This window comes from Lepidochelys kempii, chromosome 8, assembly GCF_965140265.1.
Source record: "Lepidochelys kempii isolate rLepKem1 chromosome 8, rLepKem1.hap2, whole genome shotgun sequence".
In the NCBI taxonomy this organism is placed as follows: domain Eukaryota; kingdom Metazoa; phylum Chordata; order Testudines; family Cheloniidae; genus Lepidochelys; species Lepidochelys kempii.
In genome coordinates this window covers 47,283,305-47,306,811 of record NC_133263.1, presented here as the reverse complement: position 1 = coordinate 47,306,811, position 23,507 = coordinate 47,283,305, and the positions used below count along the sequence as shown (strand labels likewise).

Below are 23,507 nucleotides of genomic sequence, written 5' to 3'. Positions count from 1 at the left end.
CCAGCTGGAGGTCAGACATGTTCTCTCTTACTATGTTTTTTTGCCAACCAAGCCTGTTGTAGACTTGCTCAACCTGTAGACTGTAGTCTTCTGACTCTGGAATATTTCTTTAATGATGAGTTGGGGGGCAGGATATGCCGATTAACCCTCCACAAAAATCTGACTAGCGTGCGCTTCCCTTTCAGGGGCAGGTTATACCCAAGCTGTCCTATCTCTTTACCTCTCTGTTGGCCGACAAGACTTGGCTGATTTACCAACACGCACTGGAGGCATTCACTCAGTTTGCAGAGGTAAGAATGGCACCACATTGGATATACACATTTAGCTCTGTTAATATTTCCTTGTATATCAGTTTCTCTAGCATCTTAATTTTTGTTGCTCTTCTCTGAACTCCCTCCGTTTTGTCAGTGTCTGTTTAGGAGCAAAATGCTTGACACTGACCTCAGTATTCCATTTGCTATGGTGCAAAAATAAAAGGATTAACAAAATGCAAGAGAAATACAGTGGCCCCAGGAAGCGGAAGTGAAGGAAGAACAGATTTCCAGTATTATTTTAAATACCACACATAAACACACACATCCTTTTAACACAGAACATTTTTCAGATTGTTTTGTAGATGCTCTACAGTTCATCTTTATTATGGCTGCATTGAACATTAATATACTAATCAACTTTTTTTTGCTCAAAACCTTTGACAGGCAACAAGGCATGAAGATGTAGTTCCTCAGTGCCTTAATTCTGAAGAAACTAAAAACAAAGTTGTTTGCTTTCTGGCCAAGGTATCTTGAATTATTTTACTGTTGTCTTGCTTGATAGAGGAGGGGCTCTTTCCCACAGTAAACTGACACAAGACTGCTGTAACTGGAATCTGATGATTGTCTAGAATGATGAACAGTGATGGCAAATGCTGTGCAAGTTTCCACCACAGACTTTCCCAGTGCTTCTCCAACTCTGATTTATTAACATCTCCTGCTATTCCCTTCTTGAGTACAAGGCGACTAAATTGGCTGGTGCTTCGGGTAAGGTGAAGAGGCATCCACTAGTGAGATGACAGATCGCAGCTCCGGGGTGCAGAGGCAAAAGGCCAGGTTCCCAAGCCCCTTTGCTGTGTGTGTACCAATTAAAAGGGGCACCTAAATGAAAATAACTGACTAGCAGAGTGCATCTATTTACTTCACGCAGCAGCCTCCACAGAGAGTACTGAGAAAAAACTAATGAAAGAATATTTTGTACTTCCTAGAGGATGACTAGTAAATGCACGGAACTCATGACCATTAAAAGGTGAAGAGTTTTCTCTGCTGTTAACAACCCTGTCCCCCTTTGTGCCAGCTTTCCACTGGACAGCAGCACTTCAGAGAGGACAGTGCAGGAGTTTTTGCCCATTGTACTGCATAGGGGAGAGGCAGCAAAGCAACTTCTACCTGCTAATGTTATACACGAGGTGATGCTCCAGCATAGCTGTTGTAGCCCACGTTAGACTGAGCTGTTTGCCCAGCCTAGCTCCATACGTTTGCTGGTTGAAGCCTTGCTGAAGAACTGCACTTTCACATAATCTGTTTTTTATTTTGTAAAGAGTATTTCCATTGCCACAGTGTAATAGTGCAAGGGCTGGAGTCATGGAGGCTGGAAATGCTGCTGAGTTTGCTTAGTTACCTCTCCTGTGGCTTTTCCCTCAGACAAGGCAAGGAGAGGAGACAGCAGAAGCGAGGGCAGAACGTGTGAAACAGGAAAAGGCCATCTGCAGCGCACACTTGCTTAAAATGAAAATGGATGGCGAAGGGGGCTCAGCATTAGAGGTAGGTGCATCTTTGAAAGCAGCTGGACTAAGTTTGTATTAGTCCTTAGCCGTGCCCTCATCCATGGGGAATGGCGCTGTCCTTCTCCCAGCCCTTGCTGTGAAGAGGACACACCCACCTGCTGCATTTCAGTGCTGGGCTCTGTACTGCCCTTGCCACGGCCTTGAAGGGCTGAGTGAGAGAGCTGCGGGAGGCACCTCAGAGGAGCTGTGAAAAGCTGGGCTAATCAGGACCCCTGGCTTAGCCCAGTAGCCACTGGTAGTCCCATCCAACCCCTGGAATTGCTGCTAGCCCTCAGGTAACAGGCCAGTTTTCTAAAGGTTCAGGGGGTGTTAGAAAGTGATTGACAATACAAGGCTGTCAGGGGCAGGGATGAGAAACAAACCCCTCTCTGTCTTGCTGAGCAGAGCACTCCCTAATGCTGAATTTTTAGTGTACCAAATACAGCAAGGCTTCCCATAAACAGCTGAGTTCAGTGCAACACAATACTTCAGGCACATTCAAGGCTAGTTCTTTTGTTCCTAGCTGATTAACACCTGTTAGACTGTCATAAGCGAGGACTATGTGATTTCATTTCTCCCCCAGTTGTTACTAATGGGGGGGGTTCAGAAGTGCCTTATTGCCCTTATTCACTCAAGGAGGAGCATTGAAAGGAGCTCTGTCCAAAAGTCAGGAGCCCCCATGCCTGTGTTAATGGGGATACTAAACTTTATATTGAACCAGTAGATGAGACATAAAACTTTGTTAGGAGCCTCAGAGTTTAAACCTGCATGAAAAATCCCAGCTGAAGGGGCTTACGACACTGCCTGGTTATTTTTCATCTAAGAGGTTGAGGATTTAGCCTGTATCATAGTGGGATTGGCAGTAAATAGAGGTTTAACATCTCGTGTTTTAATCTGCAGCCTTTAGCAAAGAGAGCTTGTCACTCACCCTCTGAGGAGCAGTACAAGTCTGCTATAGATGCTGCAGAGAGAGCACTGGAAGCTGTGAAACTGCTGCTGCAGAAAGGACCATCTCCTGCTTGGCTTGCAGTGAAATTAGAGGCTCTACAGACAACAGTAGCCATCTTAAGAAACAGTGTACGGTAAGGTGTTAGATGCTGAACAGCTCTGCTGGCAAATGAACAAACTGAAAATAAGGGGAGTTACCTGTGATACCCTTCTACAAAACACAGATTTTGATAAATGTGCCTGCTGTTAAGGCAGAAGGCCAGTCTTCCAAAAGAGTTAAATTGAACATCTTAACCCTTCCAACTAACTGACTCCATGTGCTGCTCTAACTTGGACCAGGGAAAACTTAACAGGATTGTGTTGTAAGAGAAAATGGACCATAATTGTCCCTGTTTTGTATTAAACCGATAACAGTGAATGCATGAATAGTTTGTGTATTTTAAAACCAAGGTTCCATTCTCTCATGGAGACTATATGCACCTGGGCTGCTATTCCACTCGGACACTGTACTGATCTCTTGAAAATAATCTTTATTGGTCAGGTTTAAGAGCAGAGTGAATTTAGAGTATGATACAATGTGTGTTAAACACTCTTTCCCTGTAATGGTCTCCCAGCCATCCATTCTGGTAGAGCAGCAATAAATAAGTCATCCAAGTAAACTGTACAGTCTACAATCACTGCAGTTTGTATCTAAAAAGTTAAAAGGAGCCCCTCCACTGTGGCTTATTTTTCTAATAAAAAGAAATGGCACAAACATTAATAAAATTTATCTGAACTAATGCAATTTTCATTTATTTTCAAGAGTTTTCTAGAGCAGTGATGATTCCTGAAACAGAAAAGTATAAATCACTCTTCTTTTTCAGCTCCAAAACACAAACCATTCAAGCTGTTCCCATTTCCACTAGCCAGTGCTATGCACCTCACTTGTACATATGGCTTCAGCACAGGCTGGAAAAGGAGCATCCTTGTACAGGAAGATAGGCTGCACTGGGATCTTGCTTAACGCAAGCGAAAGTGCCTGCCTTCCTGGTAAAATAGTGTTGATGAGGTAATAATCTAACACATCATGGAAGCAATAGGCCATCGATTGCCCTTGTCTTTTCCCATCCATCACCAGTTAGTATCTTCCCAGTTCAACTCTTCCTCTTCACCCCAGCCTGCAGTTTCAGCCTAGAATAATTACATAAACTGTATCAGTAAGAACACACCAGATGACAGTCATGCAGAGCTACACCCATCCATGTAAAATAAATAGATACATTAACCCAACCCCTGAGAACTATTGCAGACATCAGTGGGGCCTACTGCCCCCTGCTCCTGGGGGAATTCCTGTGTGGTTCAGAGCTGGAGTTCTACCTCCCTGAGCCAGGTTTTTGGTAATCCTCTGACCTTTTGAGTAAACTGCACAGCTAGTCAGTTACTAGCTGGATCAGCAGCAGCAAAATGAATGTGTTATAATGCCATGCACCCCTTCCTGTTCCTTCTGCCTGATAAGGGGGAGAGAGAGACAGTCCTTTCCCCAAGGCCACTAATACCAGAAATCACCTCAGCAGACTCAACAAGAGAGAGTAAGGTTTGCTGGGCTACCACCAGCTCTCACCCTAAACCCCAGGCAGTTCCAAATCCAACATCCTCCATTAAATCTTTATATAGACATAGTATTCCTTTCATAATGAAAGTGCCTCATCCCCATTCTAGAAGAGCCCCATAGACATAGTAGATGAAGCAGTATGTGGGCTGAAAGTAACAAGGGGTTACCAGCTACTGCTTACCTAACTCAGTGACCAGACCTATCTGTACTTTGCCTACGCTGAGCACCCACAGGTACTTGTGACAATTTTTTCTAAGCAGAGCTCAGCTGTTCCACTGCTAATAATTTACTCCCTGTGGTACCAGAAAAATAAGCAATCATCTGCTATTTTTAGAAACAAACCATCTCTTCCCCTCAGAATAGTTCAAAGGAAGCACTTGAAACACTGCATTAAGGAGGTGCTGTTGGTAGGCAGTTAAAACATCAGCTGCTTTAAAATGTCACTTCAGGTGAGGTTTTAACTCCCCTGGAAAGCTCTGGTAAAACAGCTTTCCAGAGAGGTGCTATGCATCATTTCTAAGCAGCTGAACCCTCCCACCCCAGAGGCAGGAACTCGTATGCTACAGACCGGCACCTGGGTTAGCCCATTGAGCCAGGCTGTGCAGCGGACGCACTGGCCATGCCCATCACACTGATGCCTGGCTCATTAATACATCCCTTCCCTGCAGTTTTGTGAGGAGCCACCATGGAGCTCTGCACTAAGATTCTCCCCGTCTTAGTCAGGTCAGCTTTTCGACGGTTCCCCCCACTCCCAAACTAAAATAAAATCCTTGTGCTGCAATCATTTGGGACTTACAGTGGTTCAGCCACTCACTGGCCTGAGACCCAGCAATGACTCCCTGTGCAGCTCACTGGCCTCTATCTGATAACACCTCCCAGGGGTGTTGTGCAGATAAATGCATTAAGTGCTCAGTTACTACGGTCAGGGGGCCATCTCAGTACACAAGATAGCAGTAGTTTCCAAAGATGGTGTGCGTTAAGCTAGCACTGGGCCAATCATTTAACAGATTGGGTCAGGTACTTTGCAGTTAAACAATGGTTTAAAACCACACTCTGTCCCTGCTGTGACTCTCAAATGGTAGTAAAGTACTGTGGCAGCAAGGTGGGGTAAGAGCAGCAGTCCCCCTTCTCTTAGCATATCACTCAGCAGAGGAACACATGCTGTTATCACAAGAACCGTTACCTCTAAGCAAGGTGAGGGTCCCTCCTTTCCAAAGGCTGAGGAGGAAGGTGTCTATACACCTCGCTCTCCCCATACCCTGCATGCATTGGTGGCAAATAGGGGATGTTCCCTTTCCTGCTAGCACTGGCCGTGTTTTCTCCTGCAAGGCAGCCTCTCAGTCCCCCTCAGCTCTCCTAGCATCACCACTGGCTGTGACAGGGCACCCTGTTCGATTTCAGAGACAGGCTGTCTGGGGAGGGAGAACAGCCTTTCCTGCTTCTTCCCTTCTTAGGTTTCAGAGTAACAGCCGTGTTATGCATCCGATGAAGTGAGCTGTAGCTCACGAAAGTTTATGCTCAAATAAATTGGATAGTCTCTAAGGTGCCACAAGTCCGCCTTTTCTTTTTCCCTTCTTAGGAGCACCCACAGCCCTGGACTCAGTCAGGTAAGCAGATTGTTCCACATGCAGAGCCATAAGCCTGTCCCTCACTGCTGCAGAACATAGCAGCAGTCCTTAGACCCTGTGACAATCCATCAGAACTTCCAAGTCATATGCCCAGTTCAATAAGCAGCCTAGGACTTTGTTGTGATCTATCTGGTACATTATACAGGCATGTGATGACAAACCAGGATTACACACCACTCTACAACTCCCTACAGAGAATGCGCAGGTTTCTAGCATCACTGGCTACCATGGACAAGCTGTTTCTTCCCTCTATTCAGATCTTACATACCATTTAAAAGGAGGAGTTCATTTGCAAGATGCATAGCCCCCCCCCCCTCCTATTTTATAGTAGGTTTATCTTTTAAAAGGGATTACAGAATGAGTCCCAGAAGCAAAACGTCCCGTTTAATGCCATGCAGTTCATGCTGCAAATCACAATGTGCCTCAGCTATTGTAGCAGGACTGCTACAGCTGAGAGTGGAATTTAGACTCCCAACCTCTTCAAATCTTTAGCAACTCCATTGAATCTACAACATCACTTATATTGAAGTTACCTGTCTAGTAGAAGCTGGGCTAGGACAATCGTCTCATTTCACACAGGCCACTAAACAGCCGCTAACTGAATCCGAACTCAAGAACTAGAAAAAGTTTCTATCCCTTTCCTAGTCCTCAAGCCACTGTGCCAATTTGTTTTAAAGGCCACAGGTTTACCCAAACTGTACTAATCAGTTTCATATGCCTCTTATCACACATCTGCAGCTACAAGAGCTGATCAAACTGACAGTGCCTGATAAGAAGGGTCATTCAGCACCTCTACAGCAGTCAACTGATGTGCACCTGTTTCCCCACCTGCAAAGACTCCTTCCTCTCTATCCATGTCTATATGAAGCTGCTGAGGCAGCATACACTGTGCCAGCTCTGCACAGATGACACGCTGCTGCTAAGGACTGAGGCATAGTGGCAGGGTTGTGCAGTGCCTGCTTGCATTATGCATCTCTTGAAATGCCTTTTTTCCTTCTACAATTTGCTACATCACTCACTATAATTCCCCCTAAACCCCGTATTCTCACCTCAGTGACTTCAGCTGCTGCAAATTTGGATGAAAACTGGACAATCTGGGAGGTATCCTCTCCACCGGAAACTGCACTTAAGTGACTAAGAACAACCGAGTCTGTCCTTACTTCAGGTAAAATCAGGAAAGCTGCAGATGGTTTAATATCTGGGGTCATGTCAGCAAACCAGTCCAACTCAGGGTCTCGCACTGGTTTCCTCTTCACTTGGATCGTGAACTCTTCTCCTAAGCCAGACTCCCATGGAGATTTAGGAGACCTTTCCAGGAATGGTGTTTCTCTCAGCTGGTCTGGGTGGTCCCAGCTGTCATTGCTCCAGCAATTCGCAGGGCTGGACATTGGGGGAGGACTCGGTTTGAAGCTTTTGGATTCTTTGCTCAGCTGAAGGGCACCAGGGAGTGGCCTCTGCACTTGGACTCCACCAGCTCTCGTAGCATCGAAGCTGTTTCCTGAGAACAGTTTAGGAGCATGGCTGCTGGGCTCAAAGTTGTCCGAGGGTTCCTTGACCACATTATGAACAACAACATAGGGCCCAGTGCTGCCATGTGGCTCCATAGGCCGGAGCTGTATGTTCAGAGTTTTCTGTGTCTCTGGCTCTTCGGACTCGCTCCAGTCTGGCCATTCCTCCGTTGGCTTTTCAGAAGTATTCAAAGGGCTCCTGCTGCTTCCCACAGTATTCATCATAGCAGGATCTCCATTCAGGGATAGTGGAGGGTCTTGTTCAACTGTGGAAGACACAGGAATTACACACCTGTTTTGGATGGTGCTAAATTGTGCCTTCCCCATAAAACTGGGAATGTAAGTTATACCTGGAACTCCCAACATGCCCTAACTTTATCACTAAGGAAACACCACACCAGCCTGCTGGCCTGAAAATCAGCTTGCTCAGAACAGTCACACTAGATCAGAACAATGCTCCACATAGCCCAGGGTGTTGCCTCCACCAGTGATCTATACTGGATGCTTCAAAGTGCTGCTAAAGGGGAAGGGAATGTAGGGCAAAAATGCCTCTTTGCCTCAGAAGCAGTGACCACCTTCCTGCCTACAGTGGGAGGGTTACTAAGCTTGGTACATCTACCCAGCAAGTGCCCAGGGCCTGCTTTGAGTTGCTACTGGACGAAGGCAAAGAACTAAAACACAGATGGACATTTTGGATCAGCTTCCCTGTCTTCTAGAGACAAGTGTGTGAATGGTGCCAAGTGCAACTAGCTAGTGAGTCATGACAGCCTTCAGCTCATTGCTGGAGCTGCTCACCCACCTAGCTATGGGGTGGGAAGATCAGGGCACGTAGGAAATCTCTCTGGTAAAAGGGCCAGGGTGTTCAAAGGCAAACAGACATGTCCTTATGGGTACATCTCTATGTTGCTCAGCTTGCCAGCAGTGTCATTGTTTACTTCAGTCTTCTCAATTATCTTCTATCCATCCCCAGGCAAATGGAGCACTGAGAGCCCCCCTCTAGTACTCAGCTTTACAAAGGTTAAACCTACAAACTGTTCTCCTAAACACTGTGTTATGTTCTTCCTCTGTGTCCTCCACTCTCCCCGTTTCCTAGCTCCTTTACCTGTCAGGTGCATATGGCAGTGAGTCACTCAATTGAAAATGGCACCTCTGTAGCCATTTCAAGTCAGCAGGAGGCAGCGCTGTTGTGTTTCCACCAGAAAGGATATTCTTCATTAGTGTTTAGCAGTAAGGACTGCTCCAGTAGAAAGCTCTGGAGGTTTACCTGTCTTTAAGGCCACCTGAGAGAGATTTCTTGGCACATATTTCTCGCTGCTGAGGGACACGTTTCCACCAATGGGGCACTTGGGGAACACACTGGAAGAATTGTTCTGCAGGGGCTGGGAGAGCTGGCTTCTCTGGTTGCTGACATGAGTTGGGGAGTCTGCAGGGATACAAAGCAAAAACACAAAGGACACTCACTCAATAGCTGCTGATCTGCTCAGAACAAAGGTACAAGAGATATCTTCATTACGTTCAGTTGCCAGCATGAAACCCAAGATTGCCCACAGCATTGTAAACACACAAGCCACCTTCATCTGCAGCACAGAGATCTGGCTCATCAAGATGACTGCCTAGCATGCAGTGTTCCAAAGGGATTCAAACCACATTGGATCAAAGTGGAGGCTTGCAAGCACACGCTTGTAGTAGTCATGGCCTGCACTTCTTATTCACCCACAATCTACTCCATTTTCTGCGATTTGGTGGGGTCTGCAGATTCCTGGCAACTTGCTAAGACAGCCCTTGAACAGGCAAAATTTACTTGGGCTCTACATTTGAGGTCTGGGTGCTTTGCAGACCCCTAGGTGAACGCAGCAGCCAACACTGCACTTTAATGAAGTGAAATTAATCCTAGCCCCATTCACATCCTATTACCATGCATCTAAGATGGCAAACAGTGTTTGTTTATCCATCTGTCTCCCCAACACAAGTTTCTGCTCTGCAGGACACAGACAGTCACAAGGTTCCAGAGGGATTATCCTGTTATCTCCTCCCTCGGCTCCTCTTTCCATGCTGCGCGCACACAAAACAAACTCTCAGCTGCCTCCCATAGGCTGTGACGTAAACCAGAACCAGCCAATTGAGGTGTTTCAGCACACAGCAATAGGCAGCCAGCACTGTTGCAAATGAAGCCAGTCACTATGGCATTGTCTGTGTAACACTAAACCCTGTCTGGATCAGCAGCAGTGGGAACTGGACCTTGGACCTCTAGATCTTAAAAGCTGGAGTTTCTTCTGCATGAGGTAGAAGACTCAGGTCTATTTGCCAAGGCTGTAGCAGGCTCATCAGCCTCTATCTGAGATCCAGCCACCACTCAAGGTGGACAGAGCACCATACTGCGATTTCTGTCACCTTGTGTATCTGCATAGGTGCAGTCCCCTAATGTAACAGACTTTACAGCAGTACAGTGTGATTTGTATCAGTGTGGCTTGTGACTGTTCCTTCTGGGGTGCCACGTGGAACTGGGGTACCACTGAGCCCACCTTACCCACCAGCCTGGGCTCCCTTTCAAACTCTGGTGCTGTGATAAATTGCCATGCTCCCCAACCTTGCTCTTTCATCAGCATACAGATAGGGACACACCCAGCTGCAGCTTCTCACACAGATGCTGAGATCAGCTCTGCATCATGGGAAGGCTCAGCTAAGGCACCTCCTAGTTGCTAAGGCACGCACCCCCCCTCTGGAGTACAAACCCAAAATTATACCGTCTTGCGCTGCACAGGCACCTGTATAGCGCAAGCTCATGAAAATTCACCCCCTCCCTCAATGTGGAGACACATGCAACAGCTTTCTGCCCCAATTATATATATATATATAATTTCCACACGCACTGGTTTTAGACAAAACAAAACAAGTTTATTAACTACAAAAGATAGATTTTAATTTATTAGAAGTGATAGCAAACAGATCAAAGCAGAATTCCTTAGTAAATAAACAAAACCGCAAACACTAAATAGGTAGGATATGAATTAGCTAATTCTTACCCTGTATGATAATCAGACTGGCAGATTCTTAAGAACCAAGCTTCCTTGGCTTTACCAGGTTTTTATATACAGGCTAAAATTCCCTCTAGCCTGGGACCATCATTTCCCCCAGTTCAGTCCTTGCCCCTCTGGTGTTTCCAGGTGTTGTTGTTGTAGGGGGAGTGAGGTACCATCATGATATCATTGTCCCCCTTTTATATCTTCTTCCCACTTGCTGGAAAGCTCTTTTGCTGTGACTTGGGTCAAACAATTCCCATTGTGTAGTGCTATCTCTGAGAGGTTTCTATTGTACACAGTTCCTGGGGTAATCCTTGTGCTTGTGTGTATTTCCTCAATAAGCCATTAACATTGTTTGGCCTTTTTACAGTTGTACCTGAAAGGCTGCTTGTGGGTGTTTTCAACCTCACAACATGTTTCAGTAACACATACATAACCAAACTTCATAATTTGACATACGGCGATAGCACATGTAATCCAACAAGATATTACTGTCTAGCAGATCAAGACTTTTAGAATGTTACCACCTCACAAGGCATACTTTGTACAAAACATATCCTAATTACATGACACTGGTGAATATTGGGATGCCAGGGTGTCACATGGCTTACTCCAGTTTCCAATCCAGGTAAGCTGCACCAGTGTGTAAATTGTGCTATTGTAAACTGCCTACAGTGCCGGAGGGGTTGTGTTAGTGTAGCTATGCAAGGCTGAAATACAGGTATAGACAAGGCCTACAGCTAACATCAAGACAAAACCAATTAGCTTCTGCTTTTTCTTCCCCCCATCAAGGGGGCAACAGAGCAGTCACAAACAGTTAAAATGTCACAAGATCCACTGCTCCATTTAATACCATGTTGTACTAAAAGTCATAGAGCTAACTGAAATTTTAACTATTTAGGAGGGATTGGTTACAATACTAAGACTCCTCACTGTCCCTTTAACAAAATGGAAAGTTGTGGTTTTATTTATATATGGCTGTTCCCAGTGAGGTCTTTCAACAGTGCCTTTGCCCCTGGTGGTTTAATTCCTCTACATCTCACTGGAGCAGCTTGTGGCAGGGACAAATCTGTTGCTAAACACGTTACCTCAGTTCTGTCTTTGCAGATCACTTTTTCACTGCTGAGGACAAGAGGCCCTTCACTTAACAGGCTTATCCACATGAAGGACTCTCCCTAGAGTCCCTTTCCAAGCAGTACAGGTAAGACTGGATAGCACAAACCAATCTCACTGTGCTGCAATCCCAAACTCTGTTTGCATTTACCTACCTGCTGGCGAAAGGTCCGTAGTTTTAGTGAAACTCGGTGCGGAGCGTTTGAAAATCTTAGTTCTTCCACCCCCCACAACCACTTCCGGTCCAAGCAGAGATACCAGAACTGCTAAGCCATGCAGCGTTATCGCAACAATAGAGTCACTGGTATCTCGAAGGCCCAGTAGCACCTAGGAAAAGAACACCAGAAAGCTATCAGAAATAGCAAAGAATCTGAGCAGCATTTTCTTTAGCTCTTCCATTAAAGATGTTTACAGCATGTTTCTGCTGTTCTTTCATTTAGACAATCATGTGGATAACCACTTCTGAAACTCACTATTAGTGTCATCTTCTCTCTGACAAACAAAATTCAATATGTATATCACTTCCCTGGGTAGGAAAGTAGTCTTACTCCCCACTAGTGTTCAAAGCCTGATTCATGTTACCAGTTAAAAAGGGTCACTCGTACTAGCTCCTTGTGAACACTGGACCGCTTTGCAAATAATTTGGCACAGTTCAGAATGATCAGTCATCTCTGCTCAAGAGACCCCCACAACTGAGATATTGGAGTGGCATAGGATGGAGAGGCAATGTATTGTCATAAGAGGGAGGTTGTAAGTCAAGCTTGATGTGTAGGAGTTGTGGGAGGGGAGGAACGGTAGCCTAGCACTGGAATATCTATATATTCCAGGAACACTGGCATAGCTAGGGTTAGGGGACAGGACTGGAATATCAAAGGGTGCTCCAGATCAGGACTCAGGTACCCTGGCGTAGCTAGGGTGAGGGGGCAAAACTGGGTTAGCGAGGAAGGCTCTAGCTCAGGATGGAGGTGAACTGACTGAGCTGTGAGGAGGTGCGTGGGTGCCAGGCCTGGAATAAGTAAAGGGAGCTGCATGTCAGGGCTGAGATGCATTTGGCAGAGTTGGGTGTTTGGGGAAAGCTTACACAATTTGCCTGCACTGTGCTTGACTGTTGCCAGGACTAGGAGATCTTTACTTGTAATAAGCAACAGAGGCCATCCCAGCAGCAGAATCCCCACACTCTTGATACGCCATGTCCAGTCCCGTTGTCTGCCTCATCATTAACCTGTGGCAATATGATGTTTTTCAACTCTTCCTGCGTGAACAGTTCCGCGTAGGTGTCAATGTGAGACAGCAGCACCACTCGCACATGCTCTTCGTGGACCTCGAACAGCTTCAGCAGCACAGGAGTGACGTGAGTCTGGAATAGGGCTGGTGACAGCAGGCAGGTGGTCTCACTTTCTCCAATTTTATCTAGGGAAGAGTTAGAACATGGGACAGGCTACCTCCCAGACCAGAGACAACTCGCTTCAAGTTAAAGCTACTTACAGTTGCCACAACCAGGGGCCTATGGGCTTGAGGTCTGTCACCGAGGAGCCCGGTTTGAATCGTAGTCCTAGTGCCATGCTCTCTGGGTCAGCAGGAGCCAGGAATGCTGCAGAGCTAGCGTGCTCAGGACATCAGAAGGGTGGGGCAGGAATGATTTGCATTGCTCGACAGTGACCTCTCTTGGCAGCTAAGGGCACACAAGTCCCTGTGGCTGCTTAGGCAAAATTGTGAAGGAGGAGGAGCAAAGAAAAGGCACAGGAACTACTGAGGGAGAGAGACAGAGCACTTCAGCAGGGGAAAGGAGGGAGAGTGAATGCCTCCTGGGGAGAAAGAGGTTGCCCCATGCCAGCAAGGTGGCAGAGTAACCTGCTGCCTTCCCACAGCTCAAGCTAGGGGGCAGCCTTGTTATCTGTAAGAATGCTAAGAGGGGAGGAGGAGGAGGTATACACAGCTACTGCTCTAAGAATGCCCATAGTCCTGGTGAGAGCCATTTATAGCAGCATGGAAGAAGGCCAGACAATTGCTAATCCCCTTTTCAGCAACTACAGGAGGCATGTGACAAAGGAACAATGGAAAGTTTGATGGACAGGGGTACTCCCATTATTCTGTATCTGGAATGACAGAATCTTTGGTACTTTACCTTACAGTACTTGCTTGGCTTAAACAAGCACCACTATTAAAACCTCTGTTCAAATTAACTAACCCCTCTGATTTCACTCCAAATGAGGCAATGTTTGCTCTGAAGAGAGAATAGTCAAGTCACCTTTCTTTGGACCTAGTAGATGTGGAAGGAAACTCTTGACAGCTACCGGCTCAGCAAACACAAGCTGATTGAGTAAGAGAGGCACCAGCCGGGAAGCTATCAGCTTCTCTGACAAACAGGCCACTCTATCCATCAGGAATCTGTTTTGAGAGAAAGAAGAGTTAGTATGAGGGTAACTTTTTGGTTTCTTTTAAATTTGATTATGACTTGGTTTCAGAATGAGTTTCCATTAAATATCCCTTTCCCCTCCCTTTGTCCTCCCTCCCTCTTTAGACTGTGGGCTCTTTGGGGTAGGGATTATCTCACAGTGACTATACAGTGCCTACAACAATGGAGCCCTGATCCTGATTGGGGAACACAGGCCCAACTTCAAAACAGATAATAAAGAAAAAGGATACCTCCTGTGAAACCTCACAGCCAGGCTACTGGCTGGCAAGGATTACACCAGACAGAGCCAGCCAGCCAAGCAAGCCCCAATCAAATTCTGTAGCCAGACTATGAATATTTCCATCTTTTATAAAACTATCCATCACCACAGTGTCTCTCTGTATTTCAGAGCAAAGAGCATGAACTATCACAATGTTAAAGCCCTAGAGTTAAAATGCACTTACATCCCACGCCCCATACACATTACAAGAGTTGCCCTTCTGCCACTCGGTAACAGACAAGCATGTTTAGTCAACAGGACAATGCCTGAACAAGACTGCTTCCCATGCAAGGACAGACATCAACTCAGGAAGACCTTCCCTTAATTTAAGGCAAAAAGTATTTTAGGAGTGATCTGTACAGGATTGTTTTTAAATGGTTCTTTACCATGTATAAAGAGGGCCTGAAAGCGGCTGGATTTTGGAAAATTCCAGCCAAAAGAGTTCAGCTGTTTCCAAGAGAGAGGCCAGGGAAAAATACATTTTACCATAATAAAAAAATTGACAGTCTTATCTTTGAGAAGTTCTAGTGGTGCCAAAAGTCTTAGTTATGGGAGGAGGGTCTTGGATTCAGTTCATCAAATGAGCAGCATTACAATGAACAAACTCATAATACCACACCCCTTCTTCCCCCGCCATCACACGCGATGGCACCATGACGCTACAGCATAGTAATATCCTGAAAGTGACACCATGCCTGATAAAGAAGTAAGGGGAAATGGGTAGTTGTGCCATGTAGACCAAGTGGGATCTAAATAAAAAACCTTCTAAATTAGTCATGCTTCTCCTTGTCTGTACTGAACAAACTAAACTAAATTTCCCTTTGTGGCTAGTGGATAATATACAACCTGGTTTGTCTTCACAGCCTACCACCCAAGGGAAAGCTTTGTCCTTGGTTTTACCTAAGTTTCCATAGAGAATCCAATCAGATGTCTAAAATACGCCTGGGATTTTAGACAATCACATCCACCACAGTCCAAATTTTCTAGCTTGTTCCCAGGGAACAACGGGACCAATTATCTCTGCAATGAAAATACTTGCTGCTCACTTAGTTTACCCAGGGTTTTTACTTTTCTTGGCGTGACAACCACAGTGATCAGCTGCACATAGAAAATTGCGTAGATACCATTTCCAAGAAAAATTAGCTGTTCGGAATCAAACCACAAAGCAAAGTTGGTGGCAGGTATATCCTATTCCAAGCTAACAATGGATCTTCCATCTACAAATGGAGTTTGTATAAGATTACATTAAAATCAGAACACGCTGCTGATGTTCTGTGTAAGAGACTGAGATCCACAGATAGAGGAAGTATCATCCCAGCTATAAACCTTTTAAAGTCTTGCTGAGATCCCATTTTGAACATGGCAAAGTCATCCTCCCCCTCCCGCAGTAAATGTTCTCCACAAAGGTTAAAGCTCTTAAAACTTTTCACTTACTTGAAAAATTCAGTTTTTTCCTCCTCAGTCTTTAAGGTTAAACTTTTCAGAAAGTTCACAACTTCTAGAAAATCATTCCTGACCACAAAAAGAAAGAAGGCTAAGCATCAGGAACTTGAGATTCAAGAAATCCACATCCTGCATTAATCAGGCACATGGAAGAAGAAAGGGGAGTATCAAGTCACATGACATTGGACTGGGAACATCAGAATGACAGTTCGGGCTTCTTGCATTCTTCACTGCATCTGTGTGCTTCAGCCCCCATTGCAACCACTTCTAGCAGGGGGATTCAGTTTCCATGGCCCATTCCATTCTTAGCCTCTCTTGAGGCTATCAAGGAGGCCGGTGAAAGCAATTATGTGATTTGGACATCTGTCCATTAGAAGCTGGACTGAAACCAAGAGTAATTTTCTCAGTCTGCTGGTCTACAACTGGAATTGAACGATGCAGCTATATACAGTATGAACTGGGCAATAGTATAGATAAGTTTATGGAGGAGATGGTATGATGGGATAAAGATCCATTAATTGCCAAAATCATGTTAACTATTCATGGTAAATAGGCCCAATGGCCTGTGATGGGATGTTAGATGGGGTAGGATCTGAGTTACTACAGAGAATTCTTTCCTGGGTATCTGGCTGGTGAATCTTGCCCACATGCTCAGGGTTCAGCTGATTGCCATATTTTGGGTCAGGAAGGAATTTTCCTCCGGAGCAGATTGGAAGGGGCTCTGGGGTTTTTTCACCTTCCTCTGTAGCATGGGGCACAGGTCACTTGCTGGAGGATTCTCTGCACCTTGAAGTCTTTAAACCACGATTTGAGGACTTCAATAGCTCAGACATAGGTGAGAGGGTTTATTGCAGGAGTGGGTGGGTGAGATTCTGTGGCCTGCATTGTGCAGGAGGTCAGACTAGATGATCATAATGGTCCCTTCTGACCTAAATATCTATGAGTCTATTTGCAATCTCCTGCGCATGCTACCCAAATTATGGTAAGAAAAAGAAATTTCCACAACAGGCCAACAACACTACCCCAGGGCAGCAACATATTTAGGTGATGGCAACTGTAGGTCTGTAGAGACTGGAATTAAAAGTGGATCTAAGATAGAGGTACCTCTAACAGCCTTGTCTTCCATGCCATCCATCTGCACCTAACATGAAGTAGGGGAGATAACATTTCCGGTGCATGGGAGCGTCACACTTTCAGCCATCCTGCTGAAAACTCAACAGCCTGCTATGAGGGTTATGAGGACTTCTGAACTTAAGGAGTCTCCTTGTCAAAGATCCCACATGACAACATGCCTGTGGAACTTGGTAATTATGTTTGCACTTCATGCATCAAACAACCACCAACAACCTTTCAAAACTAAATGAGTGACGTCAACAACACAGAAGTGAAGAACAGGGAGCTATATCCAAACAGACGAAACATTCATTCCCTCACCTGAAGAACTCGTGAGACAGTAAGCTGGATAGTGGTGGACGACACTTTGGATCTGGATTCAGCAGCGTACAGTGCAAGGTCTGTTGAAAACTGGAGAGAATATCCGCTGAAACTGAAGCCAGTGCGACCATTAGATTTCTTTCCCAGCACCACATCCAGACTATACTCAGAGACTGCCCCTCCCTCTGCTGCAAACTTACTATTGTTTAAGTGCTGATGAGTAGCAAAATAGTCCTGAGCCACTGCTATTGCTTAGTAGCTGTCATAAGCCTCTACCTTTTTTTAGAAAGGCCATTTTCCATCAACCTCCTCCCTACCTGAGCCATCTAGCACCGAGTGCTGATGAGTTTAGGGAGTAAGCATGGACAATGCAATGTATAAAAAGCCAGTTCTAAAAGCAACACTTTCTCCTAAGCTTTGTCCTCTTAACCAGAGAAGGTTCTTTTGAGCAGCTTCCTTTCGCCTCACCCATCACATTCCCACTGCAGCAACTACAAACATTAATAGAGAAGACAGGCAGGACATCAACTAAGAGCTCTATTTGGTGTCTTTACAATTAAAGTCACACACTGGGAATGGACAGACTTCCATGTGAAGAGATAATAAAAATGGATTCTTCAGGAAACAGATGAAAGGTGACATGATAGAGGTATATAAAATAGGGAGTGTTACAGAGAAGTGAAGTCATGATCTTGTGTTGTAAAAGCATAAATAGGATAAGAGGCACAATGGTCCAGTGGCTCGAGGACTGTCCAGGGAACCAGAAGACTTGGGTTGTATCCTTGGGTCTGTCACTGACTCCTCCCTGGGAGCCTGGGTCAAGTCACTGCAGCTTTCTCTGCCTTGGTTTCTCCATCTATATACTGGGAATAAAGATATTCACTCCCTTTCTAGAGGGCTTTGAGAGCTACAGATAAGCAATACATAAGAGCTTATTGTTAAGAACAAGGGCGCTCACAGTGACAAAAGGCAGCAAATTTAACACTTAAGAATAATTTCTCTAACCCCTACTGTGCATAAATAATTACTATTGAGGCAAAGAGTAATATGATTCAGGATTATCTGACATCCATGGCTACAGTAGCTAGGATAAAAATGAAGGGATATCAAACTTTATTCTTCAAGCTAGGTAAGTGGTGGAGGGTTTTGGTTTTGTGGAACATTGGTCCACCTTCTATGGAAAGAAGGGGCTGAGTAGCTCAGATGGCGTCCACCTCAGTAGAAGGGGGACCAATCTCCTTGGAGACAGGCTGGCTGGAGTACTCAGGAAGGGTTAAGCTAATAGCAAAAGGGGAGGGGAAAAAAGACTATATAAGCACATAGCACAAAATCAAGATGTTGAGAACTAAATTAATCAAGAAACCAAAGGACATGAAGAGAAGAAATTCTTGAATTGCCTATACACTGTTGCTAGGAGCCTGAGTAACAAACCAGATGAACTGGAATTACTCATTTATGAGCATAAATTCAATCTAATTGGTATTACTAAAACCGGGTGGGATGATTTACACGATTGGAATGTTAAAATCAAAGGTTGTAACACATTTAGGAAGGATTGAGTGGGCAAAAGGGAAAGGGGCATGGCACTCTACGTCAAAAATGGCATTACCTGTTTCCAAGTCATTGATAACTCAGCAGAAAATGATATTGAATGCTTATGGATCAATGTCCTAACAGATAAAGCACAAGATAAAGCTACAGACCATCAAATCACACTAGGGAACTGGATGACCTCCTCCATACACACCTGTCTATAATTCATAGGAAAGAAACCTGGGTGATTGGAGAGAGGGGGTAGGACAGGACGTCAATCTGCGTGACATGCTGGAGGTCTCATGCTTTCTGGACTAAAACAACTTTGGGAAATCCTTGGGATTTCTAAACATTGTCATCTATAATTTTCTAACTCAAAAAGTGTTGCTGCCAACATGGGGGAATTCTATATTGGACTTAGTCCTAACTATGAAAAGGAACTAATCACAGAAGTTAATGGTAGCTAGCTTAGATACAAGTGATCATGACTTGCTCAGATTTAGAATATGCAAGAAGAATATCCAGACCAGTAATACTTGGTGCTTTAAAAGGACCAACTGCAAAAAGCTGAAAACAATTATGAGCCAAATCAGGTGGGAGGAAGAATTTACCAGAAAACTGTGAATGATAATTGGGAATCGTTTAAGGACACCTTATTAAGTGCCCAAAACGCCAAAATGCCACAGTTGAGGAAGAAGTCCCATGCTAGTTAAAAATCAAACTTGGTTTAGAGTGGAAGTGAAGGCAACTGTAAAAAAAAAAAAAAAAAAATTGATATACAACAAATGGAAGAAAGGGGAAGTTGATAGAAATGAATATAAATCAGAAGTTAGGAATTGTAGAAAACTGATAAGAGAAGCCAAGGGACACAAGGAGAAATCCATGCCCACTACAGTTAAGGACAATAAGACTGTTTTCTAAATATATTGGGAATAGGTCTGTCAAGTGATAAAAAAAAAAAATGGCAATTAATCGCACTGTTAAACAATAGAATACCATTTATTTAAATATTTTTGATGTTTTCTACATTTTCAAATATATTGATTTCAATTATAACAATACAAAGTGTATAGTGCTCACTTTATATTTTTGATTACAAATATTTGCACTGTAAAAACAAAAAATAGTATTTTTCAATTCACCTAATACAAGTATTGTAGTGTAATCTCTATCATGAAAGTTGAACTTACAAATGTAGAATTATGTACAAAAAAAAACTGCATTCAAAAATAAAACAATGTAAAACTTTAGAGCCTACAAGTCCACTCAGTCCTATTTCTTGTTCAGCCAATCGCTCAGACAAACAAGTTTGTTTACATTTACAGGAGATAATGCTGCCCACTTCTTGTTCACAATATCACCTGAAAGTGAGAACAGGTATTTTCATGGCACTGTTGTAGCCAGTATTAAAAGATATTTACATGTCAGATGTGCTAAAGATTCATATGTCCCTTCATGCTTCAACCACCATTCCAGAGGACGTGTCCATGCTGATGACATGTTCTTCTTGATAATCTAAAGCAGTGCAGACCGACGCATATTCATTTTCATCATCGTCAGATGCCACCAGCAGAAGGTTGATTTTCTTTTTTGGTGGTTCGGGTTCTGTGGTTTCCACATCGGAATGTTGCTCTTTTAAGACTTCTGAAAGCATGCTCCACACCTCGTCCCTCTCAGATTTTGGAAGGCACTTCAGATTCTTAAACCTTGGGTTGAGTGCTGTACCTATTTTTAGAAATCTCACATTGGTGCCTTCTTTGCATTTTGTCAAATGTGCAGCAAAAGTGTTCTTAAAATGAACATATGCTGGGTCACCATCTGCGACTACTATAACATGAAATATATGGCAGAATGCGGGTAAAATAGAGCTGGAGACATACAATTCTCCCCCCCAAGGAGTTCAGTTGCAAATTTAATTAACGCTTTTTTTTTTTTTTTTTTTAAAAACCACCACCAGCATGGAAGCACATCCTCTGGAATGGTGGCCAAAGCATGAAGGGGCATACGAATGTTTAGCATCTGGCACGTAAATACCTTTCTGCCGGCTACAAAAGTTCCATGCGAACGCCTGTTCTCACTTTCTGGTGATATTGTAAATAAGAAGTGAGCAGCATTATCTCTCATAAATGTAAACAACCTTGTTTGTCTAAGCGATTGGCTGAACGAGAAGTAGCACTGTGTGGACTTATAGGCTCTAAACCTTTGCATTGTTTTGGTTTTGAGTGCAGTTATGTAACAAAAAAAATTTACATTTGTAAGTTACACTTTCAGGATAAAAATATTGCACTACAGTACTTGTATGAGGTGAATGGACAAATACAGTTTCTTTTGTTTATCATTTTTACAGTGCAAATATTTGTAATAAAAATAATATAAATTGAGCCCTGTACACTTTGTATTCTGTGTTGTAACTGAAATCAGTATATTTGAAAATGTAGAAAAACATCCAAAATATTTAATAAATTTCAATTGGTATTCTATTTAACAATACCATTAAAACTGCAATTAATTTTTTTTCAGTTAATTGCATTCATTAGCTGCGATTAATCGACAGCCCTAATTAGGAACAAAAAAATCTTTGACCATGGTATTGGTCCATTACTAGATGGCAATGGTAGAATTATCAGTAATAATGCAGAAAAGGCAGAGGTGTTCAGTAAGTATTTCTATTCTATATTTGAGGAAAAACAGATGATACAGTCTCATCATACAGTGATAACACACTTTCTATTCCACTGGTATTCCTGGAGGATGCTGAACAAAAGCTACTAAAGTTAGACATTTTTAAATCAGCAGGTCCAGATTACTTGCAGCCAAGAGTTTTAAAAATAGCTGACTGAGCAGCTTGCTGGACCATTAACATTGCTTTTCAATAAGTCTTGGAGCACCGGGGAAGTTACAGCACACTGGAAGAAAGCTAAGGTTGTGCCAATTTTTAAAAAGGATAAACAGGATGACCTAGGTAACTATAGGCCTTTCAATCTGACGCCCATCCAGGGCAAGATAACAGAGCAGCTGATACAGGACTTGATTAATAAAGATCTAAAAGAAGGAAATGTAATCAGTGCAAATCAATATGGGTTTATGGAAAATAAATTCTGTCAAACAAATTGGATATCTTTTTTTGACGAAATTACAAGCCCCGTTGGTAAAGGTAATAGTGTTAATGTAATCTATTTAGACTTCTGTAAGGGGTTTGACTTGGTAACACATGACATTTTGATTAAGAAACTAAAATTTTATAAAATTAACATGGCATACATTACATGGATTAAAACTGGCTAACTGTAAACGGGGGCGGCAGCAAAGGGGGCAATTGCCCAGGGGCTCGGGCGGTTTCAAAGGGCCCAAGGGTCCCCGGCCACTGCAGCAGCCGGGCAGGCAAGTAGAATTGCCCGGCTGGGCTGCAGGGCAGGGCTCCTAGGCACGTGCAGGGTGGTACCAGCGGTGGCGAAAGCCGCCGGCGGCAGCTCACTGCACTGGACACCAGCCAGTGCAGCCGGCAGCAGCTTGCTGGACACCAGCCAGCGCAGGTAGAGCACTTCCCAAATGTCAGGTGGACCGCATCTGTGCAGGCTGCACTGTACTGCCCTGGGGCCTGGAATTGCTATCGGCAGACCTGTTTGTAGTGATTGAGCTCTTTGAGTCTAGCAAAGAGAAGTTTAACAGGTGACCTGATCACAGTCTATAAAGTAGCCCTTTGTGGAACAAATATATAATGATGGGCTCTTCAATCTAGGAGAGAAAGATAGAACATGATCCAATTAACAGAAGTTGAAGCTAGACAAATTCAGATTCGAAATAAGATGCACATATTTAACTGACAATAATTAGCAACTGCAACAATTCATAAGGGTTGTGGTGGATTCTCCATCACTGATTATTTTAAAACCAAAATGGGACGTTCTTCTAAAAAATATGCTCTAGGAATTAATTTTTGGGAAGTTTTATGCCTTGTATTATACAGGAGGTCGGACTAGATGATCACCATGGTCCCTTCTAGCCTTAGAATCTATACGTCATTTCTACCTTCTAATTGCAGGGAAGGATCAATCTTAATAGTAATTTGTATTTACATAGTTCCTTTGACTGAGCATCACAAAGTGATTTACAAAAGATAAAGCCATCATCATGCACAGGGGAAGTGAGATTTTGGAATCAGACATAGCATCCCAACAGCCAAACCAGGATGCCAGCTACTGGACAATCCTCCCTAACACTACTGTACCCTAGTTTCCATTAAAAACAAATTCCCATCCCAGTCACTGACGCCTGGATTGGACTCCCAGTCACTATGCAAGCTATACAGAAAAAGCAACCACCACGAAGTCTCCTGTCCTGTGAAGGACAGCATGGAACAGGGAACGCTCTTATGGGAAAGTCTCTCATTTCTGAACTATGTGGAGAGTGAAATGACAATCACTTCTCTGCAATACAAGTTTTGTCATGCTTCTTCTGAGACACTCTTTCCTATTGGAAAATGAATACTTTGGACCATTCATACAAGGAACAAGCTACATGGGAAAATGTGGTGTGGAAGGTAGTGAAATAAAGTCATTTTATTCCTGGTCTTTGAGGACTCTCACCCTGATCATTTAAGAATGTCAGTAGATTTTCAACCATTGTTCCAAATGAATAGGCATCCCGGGCATGTCCGTGGCTCTCAGGAAGAATTTTGAAATCTGCAGACTGAAAAAATAATCATCATAAAGCAGGAGCGTACTATACAGTCTCCATGAGTCTCTACTCTCTCCTTACACCCTCTGATTCTTTGTATAGTACCATTACTCCACTCAGTGCATTACAAGTGGAATAT

At 43.9% G+C, this 23,507-nt stretch overlaps 2 protein-coding genes across 6 annotated transcripts in view; one reads left to right on the top strand and one right to left on the bottom strand.

Annotated features, from left to right (window-relative positions):
- The window catches only part of FIRRM (FIGNL1 interacting regulator of recombination and mitosis), a 32,407-nt gene extending 28,850 nt beyond the window's left edge, over positions 1–3,557 (top strand). For both annotated transcript variants that reach the window (XM_073356370.1, XM_073356368.1), the window contains 4 exons: positions 186–290; positions 699–779; positions 1,677–1,796; positions 2,699–3,557. In XM_073356370.1, the coding sequence (XP_073212471.1) occupies positions 186–290; positions 699–779; positions 1,677–1,796; positions 2,699–2,884 (492 nt within the window). In that variant the 3' untranslated portion in view covers positions 2,885–3,557. The remainder of the gene's footprint in view (positions 1–185; positions 291–698; positions 780–1,676; positions 1,797–2,698) is intronic.
- SCYL3 (SCY1 like pseudokinase 3) overlaps positions 53–23,507 on the bottom strand; it is a 34,365-nt gene continuing 10,910 nt past the window's right edge. For 3 of the 4 annotated variants that reach the window (XM_073356376.1, XM_073356375.1, XM_073356374.1), the window contains 9 exons: positions 23,278–23,380; positions 17,159–17,270; positions 15,716–15,793; positions 13,855–13,994; positions 12,739–13,016; positions 11,762–11,933; positions 8,738–8,896; positions 7,015–7,739; positions 53–3,916 (listed from right to left, as the gene is read on the bottom strand). In XM_073356376.1, coding sequence (XP_073212477.1) covers positions 3,857–3,916; positions 7,015–7,739; positions 8,738–8,896; positions 11,762–11,933; positions 12,739–13,016; positions 13,855–13,994; positions 15,716–15,793; positions 17,159–17,270; positions 23,278–23,380 — 1,827 coding nt within the window. In that variant the 3' untranslated portion in view covers positions 53–3,856. The remainder of the gene's footprint in view (positions 3,917–7,014; positions 7,740–8,737; positions 8,897–11,761; positions 11,934–12,738; positions 13,017–13,854; positions 13,995–15,715; positions 15,794–17,158; positions 17,271–23,277; positions 23,381–23,507) is intronic. The other variant, XM_073356377.1, reaches the window with a different exon arrangement.